At 32.8% G+C, this 25456-nt stretch overlaps 1 protein-coding gene, 1 long non-coding RNA gene and 1 pseudogene across 4 annotated transcripts; 1 reads left to right on the forward strand and 2 right to left on the reverse strand.

Moving 5' to 3' along the window:
• Positions 1-1598: 1598 nt before the first annotated feature.
• LOC121214780 (uncharacterized) lies at positions 1599-2447 on the reverse strand. Its single transcript, XR_005910523.1, has 2 exons — positions 2316-2447; positions 1599-2189 (listed from the first exon to the last, which is right to left on the reverse strand). It is a non-coding gene; the product is annotated as an uncharacterized lncRNA (long non-coding RNA).
• LOC107909512 (ethylene-responsive transcription factor ERF113) lies at positions 1983-4855 on the forward strand. 3 transcript variants are annotated; one of them, XM_016837060.2, is made up of 2 exons: positions 1983-2207; positions 3791-4855. In XM_016837060.2, exons 1-2 carry the CDS (start codon positions 2081-2083, stop codon positions 4363-4365), a joined length of 702 nt encoding a protein of 233 aa, XP_016692549.1. In that variant the 5' UTR covers positions 1983-2080; the 3' UTR covers positions 4366-4855. The 3 variants fall into 3 exon arrangements, with proteins under 3 accessions (XP_016692549.1, XP_040944938.1, XP_016692550.1); XM_041089004.1 differs by lacking the exon at positions 1983-2207 and adding an exon at positions 2539-2651; XM_016837061.2 differs by lacking the exon at positions 1983-2207 and adding an exon at positions 2670-3320.
• A 6716-nt stretch (positions 4856-11571) lies between these two features.
• Positions 11572-15711, reverse strand: LOC107948683 (putative leucine-rich repeat receptor-like serine/threonine-protein kinase At2g14440; annotated as a pseudogene).
• Between the last annotated feature and the right edge of the window lie 9745 nt (positions 15712-25456).

The following is a 25456-nucleotide window of genomic DNA, read 5'->3' on the forward strand; positions in this document are numbered from 1 at the left end:
GATTGCTTCTAGTGATAGTTCTGTTAATCTAGAATACATTGATAACCGGATTATTGTTGAAGTTTTGGGTCCTGAAAGGTATGGTCGGGTATAATTTCAAGGATCTTTTCTTAGTTCAACCCAATATTTTGGATCCAGCTCGCAGCAATACATGGCTTCGGGGAGTCAGGCTCAAGCTGAAGTTCAGAGGTTAAAAGACCAGATGGCTCAGATGCAAGCGACCACATCTGAGGTTCAAAGGAAATATGAAGAACTTCAGGTACAACTTAAAGCAGAGGCGGCAACGAGGGAAGCAGAGGCTGCAGCGAGAGAAGCAGAGGTTGCAGCGCGAGAAGCAGCGAGAGAAGCAGAGGTTCAAAAGAAATATGAAGAACTCCAGCTACAACTTAAAACAGATGCGGCATCGAGAGAAGCAGAGCAGAGCAAAAAGTACGACAAACTTCAAAAGCAGCTTCAGATTATGATGAAAATGTTTCAGCAGTCGCAACTTCCGCCGTCATAGTGTATTGCATAAATATTTTTTATCATTTTAACTTTTAACATTTTTGTAAAGAAAAGTATGAATTCACTTTTATTTATTGATAATAATATTATTTTATTCGTTTAATTTGAAATATTATATAATTTTATTGTTTTTGGCTGGTTTAGATCTGGTTGTTTTTTATTTTTTTGTTACAGGAGGGCTGATAAAATGAGAAATTTTATTCTAAAAAAATCCCAAAATTAGTGGCATTTTTTATAAAAGCGCTGCTAAAGAACATGATCTATAGCGGCGTTTTTTACCAAGCGCCGCTAAAGAACATTATCTTTAGCGGCGTTTTTCTTTAAGCGTCGCTAAAGAATATTATCTTTAGCGGCGATTTTTTTGTAACCGCCGCTAAAGAACATGATCTTTAGCGGCGTTTTTTTTAAGTGCCGTTAAAAAACATAATCTTTAGTGGCGTTTTTTCTATAAACGCTGCAAAAGTTAGGTGTAGTGGTGTAGGAGTTTTAACCCTTGAAAACTATATTTGAGAGGTTCAATTGAGCGCAATTTTTTATTAGGGACTTAATTTGTTTTTTTTAATTCTTATGAGGTTTTTTTAACATTTAAGTTTATATATGCATACATAAAAAAAAAATAGAAAATCTAGAAGTAATATTGTTAAGAGGGATAATCACGAACTCTATACATGAATCGTAAAACGGATATGAAAAATATAAAAAAAATAAAGAAGTGAGAAAAAAAGTAAAATGAAACCCAATAATTATGAGAATCAAACTTCTCGATCAAAAATTGTTTTCTCTTTCTAAACTTCAAAGAGATTAATAATTAGAAATTTATATCAAACTCGATGCTCATAAATATTAAGATTCCTCCTTCAAATAAAAAAATCTTAAAAATAACTTTTTGTGATAAAGTATTAAAAAAGCACGATATATAATTATAAAAAAAATACTTGAATGATAGGAAAAATATCTTTTTGTATTTTTCTCCTACAAAATAAATAAAAATAAATGAAAAGCAATTGAATCCCAACCACATGTTAATATATATTTTATTTACATGTATCCAATGTAAGAAATTGCGTGCATGTGAGAAACATGTGCCCCGTTGGTTTCCTTTGTATCACTATTTAAATCCTTTATTTGTCTAGCTTTTTTTTACAAGTGGATTTGTAATTTAAGTGACACAGTTAATATATGGGTAATTTTGAGCCCCAAAAGGACTGTCCAGTGTCGGATCCAATAAAACCCGAAAATTTCCTCTTCTAAATATCCTCCCCCATTTCCCCCATTATATAGTTTAACCCAAATATATTGCACCCTCACTTCAATCTCATACTCGTCGATCCCCTCCTGTCTTAATCCCACACATCTCTCCATTTATATACATTAGTACCCCAGGCAGCTAGCTATCTAGCAAACCATTTTTTACATATCTGCGAACTATACATAGTATTAGCAGTGTTTTTTGGGAAAAAAAACGGTGGATCGAAGGCATGGAAAACGTCCGCTTCCATCCGAAACATCGGAGGAGAAAAGCAAAGGACCCGATGAATTTGCAGCAGCCGCAACTTCATGGACTGAATCCGCGGACATGACAGCCATGGTTACAGCTCTTACTCAAGTGATGGGAAGCGATGAACAGCTTAGCTTCCAACAATCACCGAAGCCCTCATCAGTACAATCTGAAGTGAAAAATGAACCTGCAGTTCAAGATCAAGGTATATATATACACATCTATGGCTACAGTGAAAGATTTGTCTATTTAAAGGTAGGTGTAGCAACTAGGGTTGCATCCGGAAAAGCAAACAGATAAAAAAAAGAATTACGTGTTAAAGATGGGATTGTCAACATTTTTCAGCCGGTTGTGCTCCTTTTGTCTGTCGTCTTTCTGATATTAACTTGTTTTTGTTCGTAGCAGTCATGATCTATCTCTTTCTCAAGTTTTCCTTTCTTTTCTTCTGGTCCTTCAAAATTCGCCCCCCCTCTCTATATATACATGTGAGAGAAAGAGATCTACCTGTCCCGATTTTACCTTTCCTTTTCCTTATAGTCTGCAAGCGACTACAGGCTCGTCAAGAGACGAAAATGGAAATAAATGGTGTCTCGACGCTAGGGTTAGTCAAGTTCAATGTATCCAGCGGCTAAGGCCAAGCCTACTTTCCGTAAACAAGTTTCTCTCTCTCTCCGCCAATAAAATAAAAATTAGTGTACTGTAGCGTTTACACTATATTTATATATATTCTTTCATGCTAGCTTTTACTAACTTTTGTTTCTAATATATATGTCGATTGGATTGTAGATAATTCCAGTTTTCTGGTCGAATAGCAAGCTAGATGTAACTTCTTCTTATCTATATGTTTACTACTGGATAAGCCATAGGTATTCCCGATTGTCAAAATTTTCAAAGAAGGAAACAAACAAAAAACAAAAGCCGTGGTCAATTACGTGGGATGCTTTCATTCCTTTTTATTTTCTTCTTTGACCTTGTGAACTTATCATTCCATTTCCAATCTTACATTCTTTGCTTTTAAACTGTGCCTAACTTTTAAAGTAACTAGTACTGATACAAAATCTGGGTTTCTAGTTTCTTTATCAATTCACACCTGTTTTCCCTTTTTTTCTTTTCATAATTCCTTGACGTTCTGCGTTGTAAGCTCGATTTATAAGTTTCTTCTGCTAAAACACCAACTATAATAATAGATATCTTTTAGCTGGCTACTACTTATAAACTTGTTAGCTGATTATTGGAAGAGAGAAAGTAGTGATATAAAATATATTGAACCGTCATGATTGCATGTATCTTTCCTTCTTTTTCATTGCATTTGCAAAAGGTATAGTGAGAAACCATTGATCACAAGTAGTGCAATTGCTTGTTAGCATGTTTTTCTTTTTTAATTTACTCCAACATTTCAACAACTCTGGAATTAAGAAAAGGAAACGAACTTTGGTGACCAAGTTACGACATAAAACTACTTTCAATATACAATATGTTATTAACATATGGTTCCAATAGAGCACTACCTAATATCCCACTACTTTGCTGGTTTCCGTTTGTGCCGTGATTGCATGCAAAATACCATGCAGAACTATATAAAAATATTATATGCTAAAAATTAATAGTGTTATTTTCCCTTTTTGCTTTTCTTATATCATAAACCTGGCTAAATTTTGGAATTATTTTGTATGTGCTAAATATTGAAGGATGAGAGGCGATTGGTAAACTTCTTTGACACTTGTAAAAACTTGGTGCTGTATATTATGCTATGTCATGTCTTCATCCATTGCCTTTTTGCATGTGAAGAAAACACGAGGAAAAGACATTACAGAGGAGTGAGGCAAAGGCCATGGGGCAAATGGGCAGCAGAAATTCGTGATCCAAAGAAAGCAGCCCGAGTGTGGCTTGGCACTTTTGACACAGCTGAAGATGCAGCCCTTGCATATGATAGAGCTGCTCTCAAGTTCAAAGGCACCAAGGCAAAGCTAAATTTTCCTGAACGAGTCCAAGGGAATAGGGAGGTGAGCTATTTAACTGGCCCCGGAGATTCAAGCACGGTCCATTCTGCACAAAATCCTACGCCTGTAGTTGCACCTTCATCGTGGTCTCAGGACTCATACCCTCACTTGTTTCAATATGCACAGCTGCTTTCAAGTGGTAATGATGCTGATATCTCATATTACACTTCCAATCTCTTCAATTTCAATCAAGAAGAGCCTTTCTCTCCTCAATTTTCTTCAATGTCAGCATCATCCACCTTCTCATCACAATACTACCACCAAGACCTCACAAGATTTTCAACAAATTATGACAGCTCCTCTGGTCCTGATTATCCTCACCACTGTGGGAAGGACTTCGATCCTAGTACCAGAAGCGAGTAGACAAGTTTAGCTTCTCAAGCTCTACATCAAGGTTCAGGAGGGCATCCAAAATTCTACTATATTTGCACCAAGCAAGGAAATAAGAATGCCCCCATTCCAAGTCCCTTGCTCTCTCTCCTTAATCTCTACATATGTGCTTACTGATTTCTTCAATTCTTATGACAAGCATGCATGATTTCAACTGGTGCCACTTTTTGTAAAAGAATTACATATATACACTGTAATTCACATGTATGAATAGGGAGTGGGAGGATGATTCATATCCCTATCTCAGCACCATGATTTTCAAGTTTTATGATTTGTTTTGCTTCTATTTTAATGTCTTCTTAATGCATCAGAAGAAGGAAGGAGGAGAAAGACATAAAGACTAGCTTCCAAGTTTTTCTTGATATCTTTTGATGTAAACTAGCTAGAGAAGATCAGTTTGCTTTAATTATTGTCACTGTTTCAAGTAATTTAAATATATATATATTCTTATTCTTGTGAGAAATATAGTAGTTAGTGATAATGCAAGTGGAGAATGTACTGCGAAGAATATATAATATTGTTCCAATCTTCAAAAGGTAGTTTCTTAGAAGAGTAGTTCCTCTCCAATAAACTTAATTTAAGTCCTTTACTACTTTTGTCTAAACCTTTTAATCTAAGCTAAGGTGGCGCTTTTCACGTCTAGTATGTATAAATAATTATATATATGTTAATATTGGATAGCATAATTATATATATGTTAATATTTGATATTAGTGAAATTTTTCATTGCTTCATAATAACGAATGCTTAATGTACTGATACATATATCATTTTTCAGTAGTTATTTTTATTGAAGTTAATTATGGGAGGTTTATGGAATAGCTTTTCTTGTTTTAATAACAAAACCTTGAGGTAAACATAGCTGATTATATTTAAAATATAAATATGTAAAATGATTTTTTTTCTTCTCCAATTTTATAGAAAAAATAATTTTAATTTTTCATTTAATTTCGCTTCTTTTAGTTTTTAAATGTGTGTTTTTTCGTCAAATAATCTCAAAATAGGTGAAAAAAATTAACATTTGTTAATTTTACTAACGTTGCATACATGTGGCATTGCCACGTGGATGACACATGAACATTTAATTATTTTTTAAAAATTTAAAAAATTCAAAAATATTTCTAAAAAATAAAATAATTTTAAAATAAACATAATTTTAAAATTTTAAAATTAATTAAATCTTGGCGTGTTATCTAAGTGACAGTCACGTGTATGCAACTTTAGTAAAGTTAACAAATTTTGAGAGATTTAAAAGAAAATATAAATTTTAAGGCTAAAAGAGGTGAAAAAAAATCATTATAGCTTATAAATGAGATAAAACAATATTTCAAAAGTTTTAAATCTTTCAAATCTTAAGATTATTTTATTAATTTTTTGTTTTCTTACTGCACTCTAAACAAAACATTGTCATTAATCCTATTTATGGAGTGTATCAAATAATTTAGTACATTTACGTATCACCCGTTTGCATGCGTCCATGACCATAAACAGATGCACAAAATTAACGACTTGGAAAATTTGACATATTATCCTTCATAGAATGGTCGGTAGTAATTGCGTGCCTGATTTTACTGTTGATAGATTATGAATTCTTTTATAATGCTGTCAAATATATCTTCAAATTTTACATGAACTATATCTTAAATTTATAAGATGTTAAAAGATGTACTGAATTATGATACACTCGTGAAACAAATTATGTAATAAATTTATAAAAAATATATGAAAATTAAATGTAATTTTGATTGAAATGATAATATCGTGAAAAGAAAGATATTGAGATCTTGAATTTAAACCTCATTATGTGCATTTATTTTTGTAAATTACATGTAAAAAGATAAAGTACTCTCAAAATTATGTTTGTGTTATAAAAATATTAAATTTTTGATAATTTTATAATTAAGTTGAGATCCGATTAAAGATGACATCAACTCAATTAAAGTTTTAAGTAGTAATACAAATTCTCTAATGTGATTTTGAAAGGTGGTATTAGAAATATATATATTCTGCAACAAATTCTACTTAATTCTTTTAGGAAATATTCACAAACATGTGCAACTAGCAAACTATATATGTAGAATGCGTAGTATATGAATAAAAAAGGGTACATATTGTAATGGTGATTTAAAAAAGGTATCTCATAATTACTAGTAGAAATTAAGTTCCCAATGAACTATGTCCATATGTAGTAGTTGACTGCAGGAAGCAGCTATGTTAGCTCCTCGGGACTTGACGAAATTCGAAGCCACTTCGGACTTTGCCAATAAGCTATGGGTAGCAAATTAGGCAATCAATGTTTCATATTCTTTTGACCTTTATATCATAGAGTTGGATAAATATGCCATGAAGGCTTTTTGTTAAGTTGGATAGGCATGGACGCTTTTGATCAAATGTACGTTGAATGGGTCCATATAAAGACTAGTTAATGAAGTTTGAACTTGGAATCTACCTTTTTCAATCTTTTGTATATAAAATAAAATACTTATATATATAGCATAGGATAGAAGTAAAGTAATGATGATAAAACATCAAGGGAACATTTGTATCTTAATTTATACCAACTCCGTTGTTCGATTCTTTGCTACTATATAGATAGATATCTATAGCAGATGAACATGCTCCTCACGTTGTTTGCTTTTCTGCTTATGCTTGGTTTGGATGATGATGCCATCCTCCTTGGATTATTTCCTTGAATCTGTTAAAGAAAGAAAAGATGCAAGTCGTGAAATGCTTTCCAATCAAATAGGAATAGGAGTTCTATCAATCAAAATCAAAGGGGGTCACTTCGCTTCCTATATGTATAAGATAGGTGCGATTAGGCGCCTGCCTGCATGTTGCCTTTAGTTTTTATCAAAGGCTATCCACTATATGAAATTCTCCGCTTTATTCATTTTCAATCCTGTTAATCATTTTATTTGTATTTTTCTTACATATGAGATGTAATTATCAAGCAAATTTGAATTTGTCCGAGACAAATCATCAGAACCGCCCAAGATATGTCATTATAATAATAGCACATCGTCGTATTACAAACTACACGACAAGTACTTTTCTATGGATTTTAGTAGTGGGAATATTAAGAATGTTTTTCAATTTATTATATTACTTACTCTTGATAACACCTTTAATTATTATTATTTTCATGTTATTGCAACCTTAAATATTCTCCTTTTCAACTTGAATGGGGGTGACTTGATTCTGTACCAATCTCCCATTTGCTCCTCTTTACCAAAGTGGCCAAGCGCTTCAAGTGAACTGAAAAGTATTTTTTTTTCTCAAAAAAAAAAAAAACAGCTCAATGAGGGTCCACATTAATTATTAAATAATAATTAAAAATATAACCCGCATGAGAATTTTGAGTTCTTTGCATGCTTTGGAACATGGGGTGATGTGTGTCCAGATAAATTTAATTTGAAATGTTTGAATAAAATATTTAATTTAGTTGCTAAAATACAATTTCTTTTTTCCTGAAGAAAGCGAGATCCAAGTGTTTTATTATTATTATTATTATTATTTTATGAAGTTTACAACTTCAATTCTTGGACATTTCCCCCATCAGGTGTAAGAAAAGAGATGATTCAGACTTTGAATATAAGATATGATGTCAAAAATTATCTTTATGTTGTGACAACTATTTTTATTGTGTTAAAATCTTATATGTATTTTATTAATGGTATATGATTCATTTTAATTAAATAATAAACAAATACATTATAAATGTAAGGAACGAAGACGTAATTTTTATTATAGAATGATAAAGGACATGCACTCAAATTTATCGTTAGTGAAATTTCATAAACTAACAAGAACAAATTTGTGACCCTACTTGTAAACGAGATAACAATCATTATTCTGAAAGATGTCGGTTTTAATGATGAATTGACCATTAAACAAAACGCATGCAGAAGCCGAAGTGGGCCTTGGCCTAGTTGCTGAAGAAAGGTAGGTTTAGTGAGCCACCCAGGATCCTGCAAAGCCCAAGAACTCACAAAACGACACCGAAAAAAAAAAAAAAAAAAGGAAGAGAGAAGGTTCTTGGTATGGAAATTCCGTAAGCCGCGTGAAAAATGACGTGAGGGTGCGGCTCCTCTTCCCGATGCCACGACAAAGACTCTTTTCAATTCAAGAGGAGGTAGGGGACCATACAAAATGCATTGCATTTTCACCATCCTGACGTGGCCTACCATGCTTTCGGCTTCTGCTCGTCAATTTTTGCGGCTTCTCATCTCTCCGGCTCTCTTTTGTCCCTTTCTTGCTTTTTTATACATAAATATTCTCTCCTCTGTATGTATTTCTAATTTTTTTTCGAAATATTCGTAATCATTCGATTTTATTTTTTATTTTGATAAATTTTATTTTATATCTCTTACACATTATTTAGTAAAGCTTTAAAGGCTTTTAAATTTAGTTTTATTATTTTAAATGAATATTATAAACAAATAAGTTAATTATAAATAAGAAACTATGTTCAAATAAATTATTAATATCTCAAATTTTTTTCTTAGTCCTGGCATCAGGCCATCACAAAATAAAGTTGAACTATTATGATCTGTCTTAATTCCTTCGGAAAATTCAGACCCTGCCAGCCCGCATGCAGATCAAACTCGGACCGAGGCGTTTCTACTATCCAAGTAAATTTCATTATTCATAGTATTATTAGAATGTTAAAAAATAAAGTTGAAATGATGTGATCGTCGTTCCTTTTCTTATTTGTAATCTATGCAAACTGATTTGATGAAAACGATTGGGTGTGGCTTCGTTTTGACTAAAGTGGCAAAATATAGTTCTATGATTTTCTCTGTTCTTCGTGCGGTAGAGGAAAAAAGGTAGGAAATAAAGAAAATCATGCAAGGATGATTACAAAAGGACATGCGTGAAAGAAACACTGGCAAAAAGAGAAAGCGAAAAGCAAATTGGCAAGTGATAATCTATCATTTAGATATGAAATCATCATGAAAAGCTCTCTTCTCTGTTTATCTAAGCGTGTTTATGAACCATAAAGAAATGGGTGAAGGAGATTGGTTTTGAGCTTTTATAAATTTAAAATTAAGTATAATATTAGGTTATGATGTGAATGGAAAATAAATTTATGTATATATTTAAAAAAAATCGATATTAAAATTAGCTGAAATAATGTTGGAAAAGTATAGATAAAAAATAATTATATCTTTAAAATAATATAATTTATTTTGTTAATTTATTAATTGAATTAAGATTCAACTCATAAATAACATTAACTCAATTAAAGGCTTAAAATAAAGATCTTGCAAACTAGTCATTGGCCTAATGATAATAGATTCGATTTGTTATTAAGTTAATTTTGGACAATCCGTATATCTATCCTATACAAAATTGATGTACTTGTAATTATGATATGAAAAAGAATTAATATATAAGGGTTAAATATAAAATTAGCACATGAATTTGTTAACTTCTCCCATATTGGTACTCATGATTTTTTTTATCCCAAATTAGTACTCGAACTTGTTTTCCGTCCACTATATTGGTACTTGACACTAACGCCGTTAATTTTTTATTGACGTGGCAGCACACGATTGGCCATCGCTGCCACATCAACAAAAAATTAACAATGCTAGTATCAGGCACGAATATAGTGGACGAAAAAAAAGTTCGGGCACCAATATGAGACAAAAAAATCTTAAATATTAATCTTGAATAGATTTATATATCAATTTTATATTTAACCTAAGAAAACATATCATAAATATGAAATTATAAAAGCAACCAGAAAAATTTATATAAATATAGTATATTTTAAATACGGGAAAAACACAATTGCCCAAACTGGTCTAAGTCTAATCTGAAGTAGTCTTTCTACTTTTTTATTGTTATTTTTATTTAGCTTCCAATCCCAACTAAACATGGGAAAGAATAAAGTGTTGCATTGGACAATGCTGTAGTTCTTGAAAAAAAAATATTTTTATTGGGGAGACGCTTCAAATAACGAATCAAAGTTTGAATGGAGTATATATTGTTACTTGATTTCATTTAAAGAGGATTCGGTTCTTTTATTGAGAGAAAAAAAGCATGAATTTTGAATAATATGAATTTTATTAAATCTTAGAGTGCGTTTGGTTCGCTGTATTGGATTAGAGGTGTATTGGATTAGAGGTGTATTGGGATTAGAGGTGTATTGGATTAGAGGTGTAATAACTAATCCACTGTTTGGTTGAATGTAATGGAATAGAGGCGTAATAGTAATCTTGTGTTTGGTTGAATGCAATAGAGGTGTAATAGCATAATGGAAAAAACTAAAATGACTAGAATACCCTTAGCATAAATTTGTTTTGGTAAATGATTATTGTTATTGTTATTTAAATTTTAATAATATTATTATCAATAATAAATAATTTAATCATATTTAAACATAATTATTATTAAATATATTTTAATTAAAATATATAATTTAATAAAATTCTTAATAATCAATATTCTTATATGAATTTACTCAAATCATAATATATGATACTATAAAATATAAATTAACATAATTATTATTAAATATATTATAATTAAAATATATAATTTAATAAAATTCTTAATAATTAATATTCTTATATGAATTTACTCAAATCATAATATATGATACTATAAAAGATAATTTGAAATAATTAATATTAAATATATTTTAATTAAAATATATGATTTAATAAAATTTAAAATAATTATAACTAATAAATTATCTTATATGAATTTGTATAATTTAAAATAATTATTATTACATATAATTTAATAATAATATATAATTTCATAAAATTCTTGATAATAAATTTTCTTATATGAATTTATACAATTTAAAATAATTAATATTAAATATAATTTAATAATGATATATAATTTCATAAAATTCTTAATAATAAAATGTTCTTATATGAATTTACTAAAATCAAAATATAACTTGAGAATTATAATCTGCATAAACACTCAATCCGAGTTCCAAACATACGTGCCAAGGAAGACGATTATTAAACGTGTCATTGTATTATTTTGGCTTGTTTCATGTTTAAGTTGATAAGAGAATTCTTGGACCGCCAAGATTTACATAAATTAAGTAAAATTTAGTTTCAACTGTATCGGTTCAAAACAAGTAAGATTTGCCAGTCCATGTTTTGCTGGCTTTTAAGTTTAAAACAGATGGCATATAGCTGACAATTTTCATCGAGGAAAACAAGTAGTCTGTTCTACCCAAAATATCTCAAGAGTTTTAAACAAAAGGTAGTTAGTTAGATGTAAACACGCCTTTTCTGAAACCTACAAATGTCAATGGCTAGTTCTTAATTACAAGCAGATCATCCTCCTTGCATATGGGCACCTAGTTCACCAAACTGATCATCAGCTTCCACAGTATCCTCAGACAGGCGAACTGCATCCAGCTTCTGTTTCAAGAAGGTGATGGGGATAAAAACTGATTTCCAGAAGTCCTGAAACAAATTAAAATGTAGATTAATCTTGCAGTTTTATAGTTCAGAAGAGTTAAAGCTTGAAGTTTATAAGCTAAGAATGACATGACTAGTGTAAATTTATACTTACCTCAAGTCCAGTCCTGGTTTTCCTACAAGACTATCCGGTATTCGCCCAGTCAGATTATTGTTTTGTAAGAATCTAGAAGACAAAAAAAAAAAAAAGATTAAGTAAAACAACCTAGATGGAAAGGAATGCTTGTAGGAAACAATATGTGTGTGTAGACATAGATGGCATTTGTCATGATATCTACAAAATTGTATACCTATAGTAAAGCTTTCATATGTTATTACAATGATAGGTGGATGTAATTAGAAAGCTACTGGAGAACAGAGACATGTTTCAGCTTTTTATTTTGCATGGTTATGTTGCAAATTGAACTCAAATCAGCAAACATCAAATAAGTTTTACGGTTTGCCACAACTAAGAACAAAACCCTTAACTACCTATGTTAAGCAAGGAAGTGAAGGACCACAAACCATATGAAACGATAGCTCTTCCTGCCAATATATAGGACACACTAATTGCCAGTCCTACAGAACTCATGTTTTAGCTAAAAGGAGTTAGGTAAACTAAGAAGGGTGAATTGGTTAATTAGAAGTTTCGAGCTATTTTAAACCAAATGAGTTTCTCCATAAAACTAAAGGGATAGGCAATTCTAAATGAAATTAAAGATCAAACTCAAGATTTACCAACATTTAGTCCTTTTCCAAAGACACCTATGATCTCCACCTTGGCTCTGTCACCAAGAAGTTCAGTCCACTAGTTTTTCAATATTACTTCCTTTTCAAGGTTAAGATATAACCTTCAGAAATTCAACTCAAATACTTGGTTTTACCCAAATCTTAAAAGTGCGCTCTAGAGGTTCAGTCCCCTTATATTTACAAACTCAAGATGATATGCATAGATTTTTTACCTCACAGAGGTTGGTTTGTGTAAATATTTGGTACAAAGAGATAATATAATACATTACGGTAAAGTAAAAGAGATGAAGAATTTAAAGCTTTAAGACTGGTTGAAGAATTGAATCTATGACTCCTGCAATTGAAATCTCTTCAAGTGAACAGGGTTGGGAAGGCCCTGTTTATGTTGAAGACTCAACTGTTGGTTTTGCTCCAAATTCAACCCTTGGATTGCTGTCAAGTGATGAAGGAACAATCCCTTCCTTTAAGGTATCAAGTTTTTTTGCTTTCCAGCCAAACCAAAAGGTGATTCTATTTGTATAAAGATCGATCCTTCTTAACAGAATATCAATCTTTTTGCTTCTCAAGCAAAAAGAAATATTCTGTTAAATTGATCCCTTATGCTTGTCAAGCCAATTTTAAAATTCAAAATATCTGAGAATCCATCGATTCAATCTCGTTGGGCTTGACAACCAAAGGGACCATTCTGCGTGAAAAAGGATTATCATTTCCACCACGGATTCAATCCTTTTCCTCAAATATAAAATTCTAAACAATTTTATCTTTGAAAAATATTGACTTTTAACTTAGAAAACATTTGAAAAAAGATTAGTTCTTTGAGAACTTTGTGTTTTGAGAAATGAATCAAGTTCAATATATTAAAATATTTTCAGGTGTTCTTCAAAGCAAATAGCACAAATCATATACCTTAAAATAACACTTACAAACTTTTCAATATACTCAATCAAGCTATTTAGCTGAATGTTTTGTCATTTCAAAATAAGGGTCAATCCAAGGGTAACATTATGCAATTTATGCCTCCATTAACAAGGATATTTTTCAGGTCATGTTATTCTCCATTAATATAGGAAAGAAACCATGGTGCAAAAGACCAGGTACATGGGTCCAACAATAATAAGCTCAAGGGTCAGAATCAAGAAAGGATGACAAGACACAATGTTTTAAGTCTAGCACATTCATCTCCCACCATTTTATGATGCAATCTAAAAGAATTACTTGGGGCAATATAGTACGAATCTGATTGACAGATCAAGTGTCAAACGTAAAATAACAAAATATCTTTGATCCAAATTTTTCATGCAACTTGAATCTAACAAATTAGCCAATATCCTCAAGAGGAATTTAATTGTTTTAATACTGATTTACCCTAAATATAAACAGAGTTGAATCAGTTTAGTATCTAACCTGATTAAAGATTATAATGCATTAGTCACACTAAAGTGGTTGTTATTATTTAAAACTTTATCAGAAACAAATTCATTAAAACAAACTGTATTGTGTAAGAATGATTTACAGTTCACGCAAGCTTCTCACTTCTCCAAGTGATGAGGGAATATCTCCATTGAACTGATTATCTTCCAAATGCCTTTAACAAAAAAAGGTAGCATATTAATGTAGTCAGACAATTCTAAATGAACCATTGTACCAACTACTTAGGTAGCCAATTAAGTAAAAGAGAAAAAACATGATAAAAATAACTTACAACACTTCTAGTAGCCTTAAAGAACTGAGATTAGGTATTGTTCCTGATAAACTGTTATTACCGAGCCAACTGTTGAGGGAAAGGGAAATTCAATTAGAATGTTATTACCTCTGAAATTCATCACTTGAAATATAGTTTTAATATCATACATGCCAGTCAGTGCAGTTAAATTAGCAATGCTTGAAGACAATGATCCTGAAAGACCCATACTAGTCAAGTTCCTGAAAACAAACAAAAAGCAAGTTGTCTGAGCAAGAGTAGACGACGCATAGACAACAAAAATAAAAAGCATCTTAACTACTCACAAAGTAACCACACGAATTCGTTCACCCTCAGAACATGTAATTCCAGTCCATGTGTAATAAAGGGGCAGGAAAGGATCACCATTCCAATCAAGTGGAGGGTTCCGCAAACTGCTTTTCATTGCGTTTAAAGTTATAACTGCAACAAGAAATTGGGATCCTTTTCAAACAAACAGTATGAGAAGTGAAGAATCCAAACAGTAGTAGCCACTTGTTAACCCAAAAGTTCATTCTTGACATAAAGAGTGCAGTATAACCAGTAACAGACAATCACCACTAAATCAGTTCGAGCATTTACCAAGGAAAAAAATTCCAATTTGATTTCACACAACAGAAGTTGAAATCAGTAGCAACCATACCATCCCTTGTATGAGTTCTTCCTCCTAGGCGAAGAATATCAAAAATCTCCCCGGCATTGATTAAAGGACTAGCATTCGAATTGGCAGCGGAACTCAAAGTAATCTTTGTTTGACCTTCAAGTGGCCATCTGGTTGCAAAGACCGCAGCTCCTGCTGAAGTCACTTCCAAATTGCTAATATACCTTACTTCATTTATGTGTATGCGAAGCACTCTTAAGCTTGAAAGCATTGAATCACGATTATCCGCAAAATACAAAGCAATGTAGTAAGTTGAGTTCGGAAGTGACAAAGGCGGCCATCTCAACTCCAGGGGTTCCAACTGATCTGTTGAAAGTGCGCTTTCAAATATTTTTGAAGGGGGTATATTTCAGAACCCAGAAACAGATGGAGTGTTATTGCTTGCTATAACAGAAACATTTTCTGCATATGGCTCCCAATATCGATCAAAGAGATCATCAGGGTAACTGGTCAGAGCACAAAACATTTATATTCAGCAATATCAAAGAAAGCGTGCTAAGAAAATGAAACTCCAACTTCAGACTTAACAAGTTTTCAAAGTGACAACAACGATATTGACAGATATTTATTTAATTTTTCAAGAGTGTCGACTGGTTGAGAAGGCCAATCGAAAGAGTGACAGATAAGTTGTAAAGAAAAAGAAAAGAAGGGAGAAGGTAGAAGGAAATCAGTCGAAACTTGAGCAAATGGGCAGAAGGTAGAAGGAAGGAAGACAATAGGGAAGGCAATCGGGAGGGTAAAACAGAGAGCAAATCGACAGAAAACAAATCGGCCAAAAAGAAAAGAAATGAAATGGGGGAGCAAGCTTGAAGGAACGGAAGAGGAACACAGGGGATCGGGGAGGGTAAAACAGGGAGGGTTTGCTGAAGTCGTTCCTAATCTGGGCAAAATGGGGGAATAGAAATCGGTGATTTTCACCTATTAGGAAAGTAACCGATTACACCCGTATTACCAATACTTTAAACCAAACACGTATTACCAATACTTTAAACCAAACACGGGAATAGAGAGGGATTAGGTGGGGTCCACCGATTAGGGGTGTATTGGCTTAGCCAATACACCAAACCAAACATGTTGTTATTTCTAGATTTTTGTTTTTCTACTTTAAAGAGAGTCTGAAGATGTTTATAAAGTTTCGGTGGAGCTTTTAAATCTACCACGGAAATATTTTATCATTTTGGCTTTGATGGCTTCAAACTCATGCCCTTAAAGGGTAAAAACACTACCATCTAGGCTTTTTTGATGAGTGACAATTGATTCCTTTATTGAGTGAAACTTTTCAAGTGTCCTTTAATACCTCCACCCAGACCTTAAATAGTCCAAATTCATTCCAAATTAATTCAAAAATATAATAAAATTTAGAAATTATAAATATTTTTTTAAAAAAATTCTAAAAATTTGAAAACAATTTCAAAATATAATATTTTTAATTTTATTAATACTTTTTATATGTATTCGAAATAAAAAAAAAGTTTGAATTAATAATTTTTATATTCAAACTTTGTATAGAAATTATATTAATAAACATCAATAATAATATCCAATTAACATTTTACCTCTTTCAAGATATATCTATAGTTGGTGTCTCAACGGTGTAATTCTTTGTGCAGACCTGCCTTGGATCTCTTTAGTAGTAAATACTAATAGTAATACTGTGGTGGGGGTAAGTTCATGCCATTAGGTTGCCATTTTCATGGTCAATTTTCGATTACATTATTGCCGTTATCAGTATTGTTTAGGATCTTGCCATTAATAGTTTTGTTAATAATATGTATATTCGAATAATTTTTATTAATAATTTATATATACAAAATTCGAATAACAACATTATTAATTCAATTTTTCAATTGAATTTTTTAAAATTCTAATATATAAAAGTTATTAATAAAAATTTAGAAATTGATTTATTTATACATTTTAGATTTTTTAAATAATTACTCATATTTTTTTATAATATTTTTGAATTAATCTGGACATATTATTGTCCAGATTCAAATCAACATATAATTTTTATTAATTATTTTATATATATTTTAGAAAATATAATCACATCAACATCTTTTCATGTGGCATGTCATGTGTTATCTCTTAGTTGTTACCATCAACTACATTAGTGCCTTTAACAGTAAAATCGGTTAACTAACGATTTTCGCTAATCGAATGGCTAATTGATTATTTTATTGATCACTAAGGACTTAATAAGGTACACTTGTTTTAAAGGTCTAATATAATATTCTTAATAGTTACATTCTATTCTCATTTTGTCATTACAGTTGCATTTAAATTTAAATACACATCTAAATGTTACAATAACTAATTTTATCATTACCGCTACTTTTGAGTTGTCCGAAAATTAAAGGATTCCATAATCTAAAAGAATCCTTAGAATCCAATGGCACCCTAAGTTAATGTTAATAATTGTAAACACCCAAAATTATCTGGACAGGTTAATAGAATAAATCTCAACTGGACAATTAGATGTATAATTTTAGTTGGCCTACGGACCAGCCCATTTTCTTGATTGGCTAGATATTAAATTGAGTTTGATATTTGAATATTCAGGCCCAATTTGTTAAAACCAATTTGTCGAATGAGCATACGGTTCCAAAATTGCAAAAACAAGAAATTGGGTAGTCAGGGGATGATTACGTAGCTTCGGAGGTTTGAGATCAGCTGAGTTTAAAGGTAGAAATAAACATTTTAGACTAAATACCTTAAAACTTATCCTTATTATAACCTTTCAAAACACCTATTATTAAATTCAATATATGAAAGCATCACTTATGTCGAAACCATTTTTTTTATTTGATTTGAAAATGGGAATCGACTTTTAAAAATGAAAATGGGAGTCGCCACCGATCTTTTATTAAGGTGTGACCGGTTCACCGTTAAAAATTATTTTGGTCTGCCAGCTTTGAATAAAATAGGTTCGGGAGTCGGTTATGCACGAGGAAGGGTTAGCACTCTCATGACGCCCAAAATTGGTACCGAATTGATTGTTTAATGTCTTAGTGTCGAAACTTTGAAAAGATTCTAAAAAATACGATTCTTTTACAGTTCAACTTTGAATAAAAGATATACTCATTTTGAAGAAATAAATTATCACACTCAGTGAGTTAGAGTACGACAATTTAATCGTCAAAGTTAAGTATTTTCAAATTTTTGAATTTCATGAATTTTGGTAAGGCTGTTCGGTCATTCAAGTCAAGCAAGAAATCGAGATTCAGTAAGTTAGGTTTCGATTTCTTGAAGTTCTTAAATATCCAACATTGCCTTTATTTTAAAATCAGGACAATAGAATGTCACATCCAGTAAGTTAGGATCCAACATTTTGAAATCTTAAATGCTTAGTTTTAAAATGGTATAGTTTTAATAAAATAAGCACATAACTATTTAAATTCATCGAGAAAAATTGGAACCCGGTGAGTTAGGGCACAATTCTCTCGAGAATTATAAATGCTAGACCCTTTTTAATATGGAATAGAATAAAAAATTTAAAAGAAGTATGACATTTAAAAGATAATTGATAATTCAAACTTAGACTAAGAAGTAGCAAATAAGTGATAAATACAAATAAAGAATAACAATAATAGTTTTAACAATATTATATTAATACCAACATTGACAATCAAACATCAAATTCTAAAGTATCCAAGATGATAAAAGAGGGATCTCACCTCACGAAACTTATGCACACAAGTTCTAAAAAAGGATTTATTCACAAATTCAAAATAGACTTGAAATAAAATAATAATAACATTGTATAATAGCATTCCGAAATGAACTTGAAACAAATAAAATATATTTATTAATCCGCCTTAAATGATACACATAAAATAATTATGTAAGAGTCTCAATGCATGTATAACCTAGAAGAAATAAGTAATTACCAAATAGGTTTTGAAAGAAATAAATTATATAAATGAAATCAACTTAAAATACATATATACATATAGAAATATTTTAAAATTTATAATCATGATAACATTAAACATCAAAACGATAATGTATATAATTTTTGAAATAATTTAATAGCACATATAGTAGCATTTAAAAACATTATATTAAAAGAAAATTAAGTTATAACACAAAATAAATCATTAAAATATGTACAAAGTATACCAAATTCTTATAAGATATCTATATATATATTAAAAGATAATGAAACCTATAATAATATAGAATTTAAAAATAAAAGTAATAAATTTTAAAACAATGTACATGTTAATAATAATTTGAAATAATAATATATTACATTTTAAAATTATACTAATAATAAGTTTAAAGAGCATGTCAAACTAAATATTAAAATATGTTACAAATAAATATATTAAAATAAGTACTAAATTCAATTTAAAACTATACTATTACAAATCAAGTTAAAGTTAAGACATGATTTAAAATATAAAGAAGGAACAATAATAATAATGAAAATAATAATAATAATAATAATAATAATAGGATTAAAATGATTCTGGAATTCAAATAAAATAAAAATGAAACATTACAAATAAAAATAAAAGGAAACTAAAGCTAAACTAAATTGGTAATCGTCTTGAAAAATGAGGGACTAAGATTGGAATTAACCGCAAAATCTGACCATTCAAAACCACCTGTAGAAAACGGTGTCGTTTATCAAAGGATTAAAATGACAACTAGATCAAATGTACAGCACAAATTAAGAAAATTTGAAGAAAATCAAATTGCAATTACGCTAAACACAGAGGGACCGATTGTGCAAAAAGACCAACGAACGAAAGTGCGCGGATCCTCCCCGGGTCGGGTCACACACGCGAGTCGGGCTCTTAAAACGCTGCCGTTTCAAAGCCATTACATTGGCTCTATTCGGTGACGTTTCAAAACCGAGCTTTAAAGGCCTAAACCTAAAGAGCTCATCACTTCCAAAACCTAAAGGGAGACCATTAGTCCTTGCGCCGCTCGATATTTAGCACCCTTGAACAATCCCCGATCCTAGCCCGTACTCCGATGACGACGGAGAGAGCCCAGATCGCACTACCTGGTATGAGTTCTAACTTCCCCCTCATTTCTTTTATTTGCTCTATATATATGCTTATATGAGGTTAATAACAAACGAAAAAAAAGAAAGAAAAACCATCGAAGAAGAAAACAGAACGGAAGGAGAAGAAAACCTTTTCTTTTTTGTATTGATTTTCTGCGTATTTGATACAATATGCGTGTGTCCCTTACAGATTCTGAAAAACGGCTTTATATAGCCGAAAATAAAAATGAAAAAGAAAATTAAAAAAATCTGACATTTTCTTTTTTACAACTGCTATTTTTGTTTTCTTTTGGTGCTGCGTTGTTCACTTTTTCGTTTGTTGCAGGCGTACAGAGCAGTGGACGTGGTGGATATGGAGGGTACAGAGGCACACGTGAGAGTAGCGGCCTGGCACGCGCAGACGAGAGGAGCTGCTGCGGCGCTGGGGTTTGCCCTAGGGTTTCAGCTTCTGATTTTGCATCGTTGGGCCAGTAATTGGTTATTGGGCTAGATTTTGTAATTTGGGTTGCTAGGGTGTATTGGGTTAGTGATCTAGGCCAAATTTTGTAGTCTGGACTGTACTAATTGGACTTTGAATATATATTTGAAATTTATTTTTATTTATGCGGGCCTGGGCCAAAATTGGGCGTTACAGCTGCCCCTCTTTGCTCGTTGTCGTGTAACTAGAACATAGCAAAGACTTAAAAAGGCCAATTTTTCCCGGTCGTACTGGACCTTGGTGCTCTTCTTCTTCAAGTAGCTTCATTCCATCCTACTGCATCTTCAGAGGTATAGGAATTGGTGCTTTGATCCACTCCACTGCAATATCAAGGAGATAGGATTTGTAGCTTGTAGCTTTCTAAAAAGAACAAAATTTGCTATCTCTAGTAGGCAAAACTTGATGTGATCTGCTCTACTGCAACTTCAGAGAGATAAGATCTATTACTTTAATCCGCTCCACTACAACTTCAGGGAGATAGGATTATCGACTTCGATCTGCCCCACTACAACCTCAGAGAGATAAAATTTGTAGCTTTATCTTGCTCTGCTGCAACTTTAAAGATAAGTTCGATGCGATCTGCTCTACTGCAACTTCAGAAAGATAAGACCTGTAATTTTCAACCTACTCTAGTGCTGCTCAGGGAGATAAGGCTTAGTGGCTTAAATCTGCTTCCCATTATCTTGGAAAGATAAGATTTGTCGTCTTCGATCTGCTCCACTACTGTTTAGGGAGATAATATCTGTTATCTTCAACCTACTCCGCTGCTACTCAGGGAGACAAGGCTCGGTGGCTTAAATTTGCTTCCCACTATCTTGGAAAGATAAGATTTACCGTCTTCGATCTGCTCCACTACTACTTAGGGAGATAATATCTGCTATCTTCAACCTACTCCGCTGCTGCTCAGGGAGACAAGGCTCGGTGGCTTAAATTTGCTTCCCACTATCTTGGAAAGATAAGATTTACTGTCTTCGATCTGCTCCACTACTGCTTAGGGAGATAATATCTGCTATCTTCAACCTACTCCGCTGCTGCTCACGGAGACAAGGCTCGGTGGCTTAAATTTGCTTCCCACTATCTTGGAAAGATAAGATTTGTCGTCTTCGATCTTCTCCACTACTGCTTAGGGAGATAAGATATGCTATCTTCAACCTACTCTACTGTTCCTCAGGGAGACAAGGCTCGGTGGCTTAAATCTGCTTCCTACTATCTTGGAAAGATAAGATTTGTCATCTTTGATCTGCTCCACTATTGCTTAGGGAGATAAGATCTACAATCTTCAACCTGTTCTGCTGCTGCTCAGGGAGACAAGGCTTGGTGGCTTAAATCTGCTTCCCAATATCTTGAAAATATAAGATTTTTCGTTTTCAATCTGCTCCACTACTGCTTAAGGAGATAAGATCTGCTATCTTCAACCTGCTCTTCTGCTGCTCAGGGAGATAAGGCTCGGTGGCTTAAATCTGCATCCCACTATCTTGGAAAAATAAGATTTGTCGTCTTTGATCTACTCTACTACTGCTTAGGGAGATAAGATTTGTAATATTCACTGATCTGTTCTCTGGAGAACATGACTTGTATAATGAACCTAATTATGCCTAATGATTATGATGACATGATGAAAATGAATCAAATGCTTCTAACTAGACATGAGTGAATGGTGTTCACATGAATGCAGAATTTTATTTTTCTAGAATGATCTCGCTTAGGTTGTCATTACTCGAAGTTTATTAAGGCTTTAACACTGACGTGCTACAACGCTTTCCGGCTTTTTCAAAGAATTACTTAGTCAGATTGCCCCCACTGTAAACTTCAAAGTTTAATCTATTAGGGCGCACAATTTGTGTCATCATTCTCCCACTGCAATCCAATGGTAGAAATATGTGGCTTTTCCTCAATCTTCTCCTATCACAATTCGAGGATACATCATGTGAAATTCTTTGGTCCTTTATACCATTACAATGGTGTCATACAAAATGAAAAATTTCTTCTCCGAGGAAACCTTTTCCTATTGCCTGGTGATCATTGCTTGCTTGTTTATTTAGGCTTTGTCATCAACATGACATTCTTGTCATTTTGTTCAATCTATGCTTGGACAACCAAAATTCGGAAGGATAGTCTTAATTTAGACTTTTCCTCCTTAGACATTTCACCCTTTAAACCTGGTGTGTTCTAAACAATAGTCCTGTTTCAGGTTCCTGTATTATTTAGAAACTTTTCAGAGTAATATGCAAAACTTCCCTTGTGAAAGTTTTATTAGCCCATTAATCATTATTCTAATACAACATGCTTGCAAAAAGGGGTCATAACAATGGATAAGAATAAAGTTGGCTCTGAGCATAGCTTGAAAGGAATAAATTATCAAAAATAGTAAAGAAGGATAACAAAGAAATTGATCGGGAATGTGTATCTTGGAAAAGAAAAAAAATATTCCAAGAACAACAAATTTAATATAAATAATATGGGAATTGGATGCCCCAGATATCGCAGCTTGAACTTCTCTGTACAAACTTTCTGAATATCATTTTGAGTTTGACATGTGCTTTGCCGACGCCCCAAGATGTCGCCTACCCTTTCCTGTTGATTTAGGTGTAACAAGATTACCACATGCCCCAATCTGATCAAGATACGAGTTGCTCTGATCACTTCATGCCCCATTCTGATCAATATTTGAGCCGCCCTTTTCGGGTTTTCAACTCAAATCCCCTTTGGCCTAAGGTGCCATTTGCGGGTTTTCCCCTTAGCCTCTCCATTTTTACTTTTTCATTTTTCATTTTCGTTTTTTATTTTGCATATTTTTTCTGACTCAGAGTGCCCTTTGCGGGTTTTCACCTTGGTCATTTCTCCTTCTTCAGGCGAGGTAATTCTTGACTGAATCTAAGTTTACAGGATTTGGCAAGTTTTACCATCTATCCCACTCAAGGTCAGAGCTTCTCCGGAAAAGGCCTTTGGCATCCATTTTTCTCTAAAATCCTTTTGTGTAGGAAGAATCTTTCTCCAAATTAGATTCCCCTTATGGAATTCTTTGAGGCAAACCTTTTGATTGTAGGCTCACATTATTTGCCTTTGGTACATCTGACTGTACTGAATAGTTTTTAGCATTTTCTTTTGATCAGATTGGATTCATTCTACTCAACTAAAACCCAGAGAACAGGGGTTTCTACTTCAATTGGTAGAACTACTTCTGTCCTGTAAACTAGAGAAAACAGTGTTGCCCTAGTCAAAGCTCCGATAAACGTTCAAAAACAAAGAAGGCAGATGGTAACTTCATATGCCAACCCCTGTAAGTCTCAATCATTTTGGAAATTCATTTTTTTGCAATACAGTGACAAACCGCGGTGTCTAATTTTGAATTGATTATAGCCCTCAGCTATCGTGCTGTCATTCAAGTTCAATGCATTTTCCAATACCATCCTCTCTGGGATCTGCATATAATGGCATTGGCGTATGAAGCAGCCTTTAATGATCTCAAAAATGAAGCAATGCCCATTAGAAGTCTTCGATAATGGTGATGTCCATGCCCTATTTTGCTCAAAATTTCAGTCGCCCTTTTCGGGTTTTCAACTCAAAACCACATTTGGTCACAAAGCGCCCTTTGCGGGTTTTCGCCTTGGCCTTTCCTTTTCTTTTTCCTTTTTTCTTTTTTCCTTATCTATTTTTTCATTTTCAATTTGACTTTGATTTTGAATTTTCTTTTTCTTCCTTTTTTTTCTTTTTTTTTGTTTTTGATTTTGATTTTTTTGGATTGGATCTGAACCATAGGATTAGGCAAGTCTTTGTTATCCCTTTCGAAGAATCAATGTTGTCATAGATAAAGTCCTCCACCTAAGATCTTCCACTTTCATCTGGTATGCGAAAAACCTTCTTTGGTATCGGATTTCTTTCATAGAGCCTTTTGGGGCGCAACCACGACAGAGAACTTTGGATCTTCCTATTTAATCAGGATAAAATCCCACAACTTTGAAGAGATGAAAACTCGACTTAAAATGGGCAAAGCTATGCTGAGTCAACGAGAAAGGCATTGCCCCGGTAAAGGATTGTATCGTTTATACTACAAATTTTGACATCGTGCTGTTGTGTAGATTTCATTATCAACGCTTAACTTGGGCATATCCTGGTATGATCATGCAAAAAGACCAACGAACAAAAGTGTGTGGGTCCTCCCCGGGTCGGGTCACACACGCGGGTCGGGATCTTAAAACGCTGCCGTTTCAAACCCATTACATTGGCTCTATCCGGCGACGTTTTAAAACTGGGCTTTAAAGGCCTAAACCTAAAGAGCACCTCACTTCCAAAACATAAAGGGAGACCATTAGTCCCTGCACCGCTCGATATTCAGCACCCTTGAACAGTCCCCGATCCTAGCCTGTACTCCGATGACGACGGAGAGAGCCCAGATCGCACTGCCAGGTACGAGTTCTAACTTCCCCCTCTTTTCTTTTATTTGCTCTATATATATGCTTATATGAGGTTAATAACAAACGAAAAAAAAAACCATCGAAGAAGAAAACAGAACAGAAGGAGAAGAAAACCTTTTTTTTTGTATTGATTTTCTGCGTATTTGATACAATATGCGTGTGTCCCTTACAGATTCTGAAAAGCGACTTTATATAGTCGAAAATAAAAATGAAAAAGAAAAAAAAATCTGAAATTTTCTTTTTTACAACTGCTATTTTTGTTCTCTTTTGGTGTTGCGTTGTTCGCTTTTTCGTTTGTTGCAGGCGTATGGAGCAGTGGACGTGGCGGATACGGAGGGTACGGAGGTGCATGTGAGAGCAGCGGCCTGGCACGCGCGGACGAGAGGAGCTGCTGCAGCGCTGGGGTTTGCCCTAGGGTTTCAGCTTCTGATTTTGCATCTTTGGGCCAGTAATTGGTTATTGGGCTAGATTTTGTAATTTGGGTTGCTAGGGTGTATTGGGTTAGTGATTTGGGCCAAATTTTGTAGTCTGGACTGTACTAATTGGACTCTAAATTTATATTTGGAATTTATTTTTATTTATGC

Source organism: Gossypium hirsutum, chromosome D02 (assembly GCF_007990345.1).
Source record: "Gossypium hirsutum isolate 1008001.06 chromosome D02, Gossypium_hirsutum_v2.1, whole genome shotgun sequence".
In the NCBI taxonomy this organism is placed as follows: domain Eukaryota; kingdom Viridiplantae; phylum Streptophyta; class Magnoliopsida; order Malvales; family Malvaceae; genus Gossypium; species Gossypium hirsutum.

Excerpts from the sequence above, each read along its gene's own strand:
- LOC107909512 (XM_016837060.2), top strand. The coding sequence starts at position 2,081 with ATGACAGCCATGGTTACAGCTCTTACTCAAGTGATGGGAAGCGATGAA. Across the intron at positions 2,208-3,790 it reads ACCTGCAGTTCAAGATCAAG|AAAACACGAGGAAAAGACAT; the intron begins GTATATATATAC and ends TTGCATGTGAAG.